Source organism: Rana temporaria, chromosome 1 (genome assembly GCF_905171775.1).
Source record: "Rana temporaria chromosome 1, aRanTem1.1, whole genome shotgun sequence".
Lineage (NCBI taxonomy): Eukaryota > Metazoa > Chordata > Amphibia > Anura > Ranidae > Rana > Rana temporaria.
Window position 1 is genome coordinate 310,253,478 of NC_053489.1, and position 10,919 is coordinate 310,264,396.

Consider the following 10,919-nt stretch of genomic DNA (forward strand, 5'->3'; position numbering starts at 1 on the left):
AAGGAGAAGTTCACCTTTGGGAACATGTTACACGTTCCAGACGTTTTTAGGGTGGGACATGTAACATGCTCCCAATGCTGTAGCTGCTTTTAGTTTTGCCATAATGCCATTTTAGTTTTAAGCTGGGTTCACACTATTGCAAATTTGATATGGGTTGTGAGGAAGAGTGTGTGACTGGCTCTCAATGGAGCACATTCACACATCTGCAGAGTGGCCGCAGAGCGCACAGCAGAAGGATCCTGTGCGTCTTTGGCTTACTTTCAGGTCCGAATTTAGCCGAAAATTCTGACCCAAATCGGTGAACAGGGACGCACAGGACCCCTTGTTGTGCCCTGCGGTGGCACAGTGTGAACCCAGCCTCAGTCGTATTTTTAGTCATCCTGAATTGTTTGTCGTATTTTAGTCTACGAAATTAACACTGCACTTTTGTAAGAAGACCTTTCCTTTTTGCTACACTTACAGATATCTTATGCTTCTCATTTCTTAATATTTGGATTAAACTGGGATATTTTATGACTAGGAAATGTTCTCGTATCCATTCCGTTATTTATGCTCTGCAATCATTTTTATGAAGTTGCTTGGAGAGGTCTTTTGTCATCATGGAGTGGAGGATAGGATATGCCACTTGCCAATTAAAGAAAAAACTCAAGGTCTTCATACAAGGTTAATGCCGCGTACACACCATCACTTTTTGTGATGAAAAAAAAGACATTTTTAAAAACGTCATTTAAAATGCCCGTGTGTGGGGGAAACGTTGTTTTATGTCTTCTGAAAAATGACCAAAAAAAATTTTGAGCATGCTTCAATTTTTTTGTCGTTTTTCAAAACGTTGTTTTTGTCATAAAAAATCACCTTGTGTAGCTAAAACGAAGTTTTTAAACCCGCGCATGCTCAGAAGCAAGTTATGAAGCGAGCTTAAATGGAACAGAGTGCCGTCGTACGTGCTGAACGTAACCGCGCTTTGCTAGAGCATTTTGAAAAAACAATGGTGTGTAGGCAACGTCGTTTTTTTTAAAATGAAGTTTGAAAAACATCGTTGTTGTTTTTTTTCATCACAAAAAACGACCATGTGTATGCGGCATCAGAGTTGGCCATCATTTGAGTAATGTTAACCAATATATGACCACAGTCATAGCAGCCTCTGCAAACACCACTTACCAAGCTAGCAATATTTATACCTCAAAAACATTCCAAAGCCATCCTTTTTATTCTCTGTGCTTTTTATTTTGCATTGTACAGAACTGAGAATATATAAAATGTCCCCTAGAGCTGTTCCATATCCCCCTTGTATCCAAAATTACATAGCATATAACCCATAATCATGTTACTTTGATGTACAGTAAACAAGGAATCAATAGATAAGTACCGTATATATTATATCGAAAACTCGGCACAAGTCTCCATTGCCCTTGCAGCAGCCTTATTCTGTCAAACTTTAGCTATATGGATCCAATAGCCATTCAATCTGAAAAAAAATTAAATAAATCGTCTATCCATACCTTTAATGCCTCAAGGGGGTGCGTGGCCAATGGTGCTACCGTAGAGAACCAGTGACAGAAAAGGCTTTCATGCCGAAATTTTGGGACTTAGGTCGGCTTTGCATAAATACCATTATACAAAACAAAAAGAATATACACAGGCCGCTGGGGGCCTTATGTCAAGGGCAGGAACCAGACTGTAGCCTTAAAGGGGTTGTAAAGGATTTTTTTTCCCACCTAAATAGCTTCCTTTACCTTAGTGCAGTCCTCCTTCACTTACCTCATCCTTCGATTTTGCTTTTAAATGTCCTTTTCCTTGGTGTACTACTATAATTTGATTTTTATTTGTGGTACATCACTATATGAGATTTTTTTCATGTACCTTGGATTTTCATCTTATCCACACATTTGGAGGATCACCATCTAGAGTGTCAGTGGCAGTTCCTGATAAAGACCCTAGCTGGGGGTTCCAGCTGCAAGCCTCGTTTGCTTGCCCATCTGGTAAGCGCATAATCAAATATTTATCCATTTCACTGGTGGAGGATCTATGTTTGCTAGTCACGTTGTGTATGGAATTTAATATTTTTTCATTCAATATTTCACTCACGTGATGTGAACTTACACTACAATTTTTTGCCCATTGGACTTTATGGACATTATTTATATCAATTTATTTTTTTACTCACCTGTTTTTTACTCACTTATGGTTTAGCGCAACTGATTTTTTTTTCTCTTATGACATCATGCACATCTCTCTCTCTAACACTTGTGAGAGTTTGCCAGGAAGGGAGGGGGGGGGGTTAGAGCTAAAAAAAAAAAAGGACCAATGAGAGCTGGAGGTGTGCCTCTGTGTAAATCCAGGAAGTGAACAGGCAGCAGCTTCAGCTGCCCACAGTTAAAATGGCTGCAGCCAGACTTGGTGGAGGGAGATTTCTGCAGCATATTTGGCAAGTACAAAATCACAGTATATATAAAATAATATGCAAGGTGGTTGGAGGGAAGCTTCAGAATGGCAAAGATGTTTTTATTACAAATTATGTGAGCAGACTGCAGTTCCTCTTTAAAGTGGTTGTAAACCCTTAAATGTACCCAGTGGAGTGACTGGCCTCAGGTGGTGAAACAGATCCTCCTACATACAGCAAGTTTTATGTGTTTATCTATAACCTTCTCTTCAACTGTTCAAAGTGCTGAATTTATAAAGCTGTCTGAAAGTTCAGAATAAAAGGGGGCATAGAGCTGAATTACACACAGCAGAGCTCAGTGAGGGGAGCTGTGATATCTGATTGGAGGGAGGAGACATGCCCCTTCACACAGTAACAGAGCTGACGCCGTAATTTAGTTGGAGCTTCCTCCCCTGTCACCTTTTTTATTTTGGTGTCAGGAAAACTTGTCAGAAGTGATTCATGCTAATAGCAGAGGAGCAAAGCAACAAACAGAAATGACACTTAGTGCTCCTAATTGAGACAAGTACACACTAGACCAGGGGTGTCAAACTCAATTTCATTGTGGGTCGCATCAGCATTATGATTGTCCTCAAAAGGGCCGGTTGTATCTGTAAGATTAGATGTCTAGCGCATCCCCTCCCCATATACTAGATGTCAAGGGCCACCCCACCATCAGAAGTTGAGTCCCCCACTCTCCCTTACATCACAGTGCACCCCCGTTCCTTATACTGCTGCTGGGGAGAAGCTGGATGTATTGCTTGAAACTTTTTATTAAGTAGGTCCTGAAAGGTTGCAGGTCCTTCTTTGGCAGGGTGACGGGACATTCCAACCCCATGATTGCAGCATCTACCAACAGTGGTGTAGAAAGAAGAGATTTGTCTTTCTTACATTTTGCAATCTGTTGTTATGGTAAGGCTGTTTTTTTTTTAATCATACTCTATTTGTCCATGACAATCTCACTGACTTCCTCCATATCAGGTATAGGTTCCCTCTCTTTAATCTCATCCTTCCACTGGATTGCTTCTTTAAAATGGTTGTAAAACCTTGTTTTTATTTATTTTTTAAATTACAAACATGTCATACTTACCTCCACTGTGCAGCTCATTTTGCACAGTGTGGCCCGAAACATCATCATCTGGGGTCCCCCAGCAGCTCTCGTGGCTCCTCCTTGCATTGTTAAACCCCCTAGGAGAAGTGCTCTCTCAAGGAGGTTACCTTGCGGGCAAGTCCAAAATTAGCATCTATAGCAGGGGTCTCAAACTCAAATTACCTGAGGGCCACAAGACAAGTTTTCATATGCCATGGGGGGCCGCATGCAAACTTTCAAACTTCAAAAACAACAGTACTGGTGTCAGCGAACACATTATTAACCCCCCAGCACTGGTGTCAGCGAGCGCATTATTACCACCAGCACTGGTGTAAGTCAGGGTTTGACAAATTTGCTTGGAATCTAGAAGCCAGCTAAAAAAGTTAGGAGCCAGAAAACGCACCCCGTCCCGACGAGCTTGCGTGCAGAAGCGAACACATACGTGAGCAGCGCCCGCATATGTAAACGGTGTTCAAACCACACATGTGAGGTATCGCCGCGATTGGTAGAGTGAGAGCAATAATTCTAGCTCCTCTGTAACTTAAAACATGCAACATGTAGATTTTTTTAAACGTCGCCTATGAAGATTTTAAAGGGTAAAAAAGTTTGTCGGCATTCCACAAGCGGACGCAATTTTGAAGCGTGACATGTTGGGTATGAATTTACTCGGCGTAACATTATCTTTCATAATATTAAAAAAAAATGGGGATAACTTTACTGTTGTCTTATTTTTTAATTAAAAAAAGTGTAATTTTTTCCCAAAAAAGTGCGCTTGTAAGACCGCTGCGCAAATACGGCGTAACAGAAAGTATTGCAACGATCGCTATTTTATTCTCTAGGGTGTTAGGATAAAAAATATATATAATGTTTGGGGGTTCTAATTAGAGGGAAGAATATGGCAGTGAAAATAGTGTAAAATGACATTAGAATTGCTGTTTAACTTGTAATGCTTAACTTGTAATACCAACGGCTCACCACCAGATGGCGCCAGCTTACACATCTGGTGGTAATAACTTGTAATACCAACGGCTCACCACCAGATGGCACCAGCTCAAAAAAAAAAAATGGCCTGAGGGCCATTTATAACTGGTCCGCGGGCCGGTACTTTGAGACCACTGATCTATAGACATGGAATGCCGGACTCTGTCCCGATACCAGTGTCATTGGATTTGATTGACAGCAGCGGGAGCCAATGGCTGTGCTGCTATCAATCTATCCAATCAAGAGCCAAGAACCGTGGTCAGAGAGGAAAAGCGTGTCTCCGCCGAGGGAACGAAGGAAGGGCTCCGGCGAGTAAAACGGAAGGGCTGGTTACTGTCAGACACGAGTAAACATGAGGGTTTACAACCCCTTTAAGGGCCCTAATGAGGGTTAATATTAAAGAAAAAAACATCAAACCTGCAAGCAACCCCCCCATCCTCATAACAGTCATGGAATAGAGTAAGATTAATGGTAGCAAGGAGTGATACAGCTGATAAGCCAAGACTACCAGAACAGGGCTTCTCTGACCCTAAGAGCCCATTCACACCTTGGCGTTTTGTCGCCTGTAGCGCGACGCGCACAAACGCCAGAGGGACCAAAATACATGTAAGGCTATGGGCATGGTTCACATCTGCACGCTGATGCGCCTGACGCGCATCGCCTGTAGTCAAAAGAAGTTCCGGACCCTTTTTTGTCGCGCAATACGCGCGATATGCGCGTATTTGAGCGTTTTTGGTTTTCCATTGAAATCAATGTAAAACGCCAGATACGCGCGTATTGCGCGACAACAAGCGTTTGCTACGGGCGTTTTGTCAATAGAACTTGTCGCCCATGCAGAAGATTAAAAAAATCTACCAACATAGCAACAAGTGATGAAAAGATGATAGTTTTTCCTATTGGCTAAAAAAAAAACGTCTAAGTACAAAAACGTCGGACAACGCTGTATGCAAACGCGCATATTAGCATGAATACGCGCGAAAAAAACGCCGAAAAAAAACGCCGGAAAACGCTGCTATTGCCTACGCCTAGGTGTGAATGCAGCCTTAGGGAGGCATCAGGAGAGGCTAAACTTGGTGGACGGGTCACAAGAATTTGGCCAAGTACATGAAAAAACATTTGCAGAGGATTTCTCTAGTAACTGGTCCCTGATGTAAAGCACTGCGCAAACTGTTGGCGGTTGCACTATGCTGCCTTAAAGCACCAGAAAATAAAAACTACCCTAGGATCATCCCAGGAGCAAATAGTATAACAAAGAATGTAACCTAGAATAGACATTTTTAACCTCTTCAATACCAGGCACTTTCACCCCCTTCCTGCAGAGGCCAATCCCCCCCCCCCACACACACACACACACAAATAGAGCTTTCTTTTGGGTGTATTTAATCACCACTGGGGTTTTTTGTTTTTTTTTGCTAAAAAAAAAAAAAAAACGTATTTTTCTTCATTTCGGTTATAACATTTTGCAAATAAAAAATCTCTCTTTATAAAAAGTAGGCTAGACTGTATTCTGCTCCATTTCTTCGGTGAAGAAAACCAGAAATCAGTATTTATTATTTAGTCTGTAGAAAAGTTATAGAGTCCATAAACCATGGTATGTATCCAGGCCCGGACTGGGACAAAAAATAGGCCCGGGCATTTTAGGCTGAGCAGCCCATTTTTTTTTTTAATACAAATCAGGGAAGCATGACATGTTTGTTATTTAATCAAAAGTGGGTGAGATGGGTGCAGAGGGTGAGGTGGGTGTAGGGTGCAGAGAGGTTGAGGTGGGTGCAGAGGGTGAGGTGGGTGCAGAGGGTGGGGTGGGTGCAGGGTGCAGAGGGTGAGGTGGGTGCAGGGTGCAGAGGGTGGGGCGGGTGCGGTGGGTGCAGATGGTAAGGTGGGTGCAGAGGGTGAGGTGGGTGGGATGGGTGCAGAGGGTGAGGTGGGTGGGATGGGTGCAGAGAGTGAGGTGGGTGGGATGGGTGCAGAGGGTGAGATGGGTGGGGTGGGTGCAGAGTGCAGAGGGTGAGATGGGTGGGGTGGGTGCAGAGAGTGAGGTGGGTGGGATGGGTGCAGAGGGTGAGATGGGTGGGTGCAGAGGGTGAGATGGGTGGGGTGGGTGCAGAGAGTGAGGTGGGTGCTCTCCTCTCCCCCCCCAGATTCCAGTACAGTCAGAGCTCCACATTAAACTCCCCTCCAAGGCAAAACTCTCCTCCCACAAAGTTCCCCCCATTCCAGTGCATAGTTTTCCTCATTCTACTCACAGCGCTCCAGATGCACATTTCCGACATCAGGCAGAAGGGGACTCCTCCAGGCAGCTTCTCCCCCTTCATGGTCACCTGACCTCTTCACTTCCGCCCCCCCCCCCCCCCCCCCTGAGCTGAATAGTCAGTCAGACGGCCGCGGAGCTGGCCGTGGTGAGGCCAGCTGAGCGGCCCCGATGCAGCCCAGATGACGCAGCCTTTTGATAACGGATCGGGACCCCGGCCAGAAGGACATGGATGCGGCTCTTCCCGCGGAGCCGGCCACGGAGAGGCCGGCAGCGGGTGAGCAGGGCCGGCTCAAGCAGCTGCTAAATCAGGCACACAAAATTGACATATGCCCGGTGTGCCCTATGGCCAGTCCGGGCCTGTATGTATCTGAAAATCGATTAATCCTGATGTACCAACGGCTTATCATTTCTTGAGGCCCGAAAACACCAGGACAGTACAAATGATCCCCTTTTGGAAATTTGGCAGTCCAAGGTATTTAGCAAGAGGCATGGCAAGTTTTTTTGAAGTTGTAATATTTTGGACACATTATGAAGGCTTATACCAGTAAATTTCACGGTTACAAGCAACCATTTTTGCTCAATGAAATCTACTAGGTTAGCTGTGATTGGCCATCAATCACATGATACAGATGGGCTATGATTGGCCCTACCTGTACCATGTGATCACTGTGACCAATCACAGAGATCAACACAATAGCTGGCATGAATAAAAGCCATCCGTTTAGTATAATTATCATGTAACCTGCTGTGATTGGTTACATAGATCACATGGTGCCGGTACACTGATCAGTCATCGGGTGACAAATCGTGCTGCAGTGTTGACCGTGCGAGGAACGTTCTGGGAGGCCATCATATAACATCCACTCGGAGCAGTCAATGTCCTGCCCAGCTGTCATTTGACTATAGGCTGTGTGGGAACTGGTTAATTAATGGCAGATCACTTTCTGAATTTCAAAATTTGCATGTTTTCTCAATAATGTGTTTATTGGAAATTCCTTTAAAAGTTAACCTTTTTTTTTGTTTGTTTTTATATGTACATGTATGCATACGTGAAATTTAATGAAATTATTTCACTCCCCTCCCAAATACACATATATGAGAAGCAAGCTAGGACTGTGAGCCAATATGCTATACTAATTCGCTTATACCACCAGAGCCGTTTTCTTCAGTGATGGCAACTAATTCCTGGCAGCCTATTTACACATTGGCATACATTCCCTTGTCATCAGATCTAACAAATCTGAGTTCTAACAATCTGCAGTATATTTTGTGAAAACCTTTAATAAATCCATGGTGTCAATGGAAAAAAACAACATTGATAGTATCCATCTGTCTCTTAAATGTGGAATGAATAGGAAATAATGTCCGGCCCACGTATCAAGGCCTCACCTTGCACCCCTAGGGGTGTTTTCAGGTTAGACACCTGGAAGTTATACGCTTCCATGTCACAGGCATTAAACTTCTCAGCACAGACTGTGACACGTTGATACATTGTGAAGGTCACAGGGAGCCCTGAGGAAGCAAGGAGGCTGCGGAGGAAACGCTCTCGAAGAGTGGATCGAGTTTTCTGATATGAATCAGGAGCACTGTATGCCAGGGCTCGCGGTGAAGAAGGATCAAACCCACGACCTGAAGGAGATGGTGGCCGAGGCAAGCGGATTACCGGAACCTGGGGAAGGAGAGGAGGATTCTAGGAAAAGGGAAAAATAAAAATTTAGTATACTCAAGAAGAAAAAAAAAAATATATATGATATGAAAATATGACAAGCCCATAGTTCTCTCCATCATGCGACAGTGTTGAGGCCTAGTAATCGTGCACTGCATCATGGACTCAAAGTGGTACTAAAGGTTCATTTTTTATTTTTTTTAAATAACAAACATGTCATATTACCTCCACTGTGCTGTTAGTTTTGCACAGAGTGGCCCCGATCGTGCATTTCAATGGGGAGGTGCGTTTTTTTTTTTAGCCGACCAAAAATGCAGCAAACAGAATTTTTAACACCACAACGGACGCACAACAGACCAGTGTGAAGATATACATAGAATTTAAAGGGATACGTTTTTCTTGCGCTAAAAAGGTGCCAATAATGGACGACAATAAATTACTGTATATACTCGAGTATAAGCCGAGTTTTTCAGCCTTTTTTTTGGGCTGAAAAGGACCCCCCTCGGCCTATACTCGAGTCAGCGTGTCAGAGTCCATTGCCATGCCACCTCACCGTGCCCATTGCAGAATCCGATCTGTGTACCCGAGTCCGTGCAATGTTAAAAACTTGCGCTCCTCCTTGTGCTGTTCCGTGATAGGCGGAACACTCGGTTTCCCAGCAAACACTGTGTTCTGCCTATCACAGACGCCCTCTCGTCTAAACAAAAAAAAAAAAAACAGGGAACATGAAAGAAAAAAAAAAAAAATTCTTGATTTCTGTTATAACATTTTCTAAATAAGCTCCCATTCACACCTAGGCTTTTTGTCGCCTGTAGTGTGACGCCGCAGCAGCCCCGAGATGCTGGAGGGATGAAAACACATTGCCCTCTATGAAGATGGTTCACATCTCCACGCCGAACGCCGCAAGCCTGCCACCTGAAAACAAGTCCCGGACCTTTTTTTCAGGCGGCGCTCGGCATAGGAGATGTGAACCATCTCCATAGAGGGGGTGAAGGCTGCATTCACAATCGCGGCGTTTTGTCGTGGCAAATCGCGGTACAAAACGCCGCAATTTGTCGCCGCAATTCGCGGGACAAAACGCTGAGATTTTGTACGCCTAGGTGTGAATGCAGCCTAAGGAATTTGTCTCCTTCATGTTCTAATGTGTGCCGATGAGGCTACGTTGATGGCCATGGATAGGCTGCACTGATGGCCATGGATAGGCTGCACTGATGGCCAAGGACAGGCTGCACTGATCATCATGACACTGTTGATCAGTGCCCCGATTATCAGTGTAGATGTCCCCTGTGTGGATTTGCCTGTTATCGGCTCTCCTCTCCAGACACGCTGTCAGAACGAGGGGAGGATTGCCAATAACCCACAAATCCTGTTTACAACGTGATCAGCTGTGAATGGACACAGCTGGTCACATGGTAAAGAGCCACTGTGATAATCTGTGATCACCTGTGTCCTAAGGATACAGCAATCACAGATCCCTGGCAGTGCATCCCACAAGGGGCACGCGGGCAGCGCAATCATAGGAGGACATCCATAGACGCCCTGATGGCAATGTGAGCCCACGCTGTAGCCATCTTTCGGCTATAGCGTGGGCAAGGAGAAGTTAAGTATGGCTTCTGTAGCAAAAGTGGCTGTGTATGTGTATTATATAGGAATAGGGGAGGACAGTCTCTGCCTAGTGTGGGTGCTTCAAGTAGTTCTAAAAGCAGGTGGTTCCTTACTCTAATGCATTCTCTGCAGCAAGGTAAAAATCCTCAGTGCAAACCATTGCACTGAGCAGGCAAGTAGGACAAAAAAAATCCCCCGACAATCACTATAAGCTGGTCATACACCTTACAATCTGATTGTACAATCTCCTTTAGATCTGCCAACAACTATGTAATGGAAAGGCCTGATTGGATACAAAATTGATTGAGATTGATAGATTGGTTAGGTCCTTATATTACATAGTTTTGGTAAATCTAAATTTGATAGCATGGTCAGATTGTAATGTCCCTACTGCACATGCTCAATCTTGAACATACCTCATTTAGGGTGCTCATATCTGCTCCGGTCTTATTCCGAGCTTGTATTTCTCTCCCTAACGTTCCAAGTCTCAGATCAGTGACATGTGGCTCAAGCCTCACTCTCAGACAGTGTTATGTGGTCCAAGCCTCATTCTCAGATCAGTTTCATATTGCCCAAGCCTCACTCTGAGTGTCATGCGTCCTAAGCTTCCCTGTTAGATCATTAGATCCAAGCCTCACTCTCAGATCAGTGTCACGTGTTTCAAGCCTCACTCCTGTGAGCAAAGCATTACTCTAACGTTGATTTGATACATGTGTTTTAAGCCTCTCAGTTCAGTACATGTGACGTTCATTCATAAATATAAATAAATAAAAATCAACAATCTCCTGTGTGCTCACTTTAACCCTTTTGACATAGTGTCTCTTAAAGCAACATTAAACTCCAAAACAAACATTATATTGCAGCTTACCAATTCTAAGATGTGATGGCTGCATTCGTTTTCTTTTTT

The 10,919-nt window shown here is 44.0% G+C and overlaps 1 protein-coding gene across 1 annotated transcript; it reads right to left on the reverse strand.

The window, feature by feature from the left end:
• Window positions 1-8,002: 8,002 nt before the first annotated feature.
• On the reverse strand, window positions 8,003-10,665 carry GEMIN7 (gem nuclear organelle associated protein 7). Its single transcript, XM_040358657.1, has 2 exons — window positions 10,429-10,665; window positions 8,003-8,431 (listed from the first exon to the last, which is right to left on the reverse strand). The coding sequence occupies exons 1-2, from the start codon at window positions 10,444-10,446 to the stop codon at window positions 8,078-8,080; spliced, it is 372 nt and encodes a 123-aa protein (XP_040214591.1). The 5' UTR covers window positions 10,447-10,665; the 3' UTR covers window positions 8,003-8,077.
• Window positions 10,666-10,919: the final 254 nt, after the last annotated feature.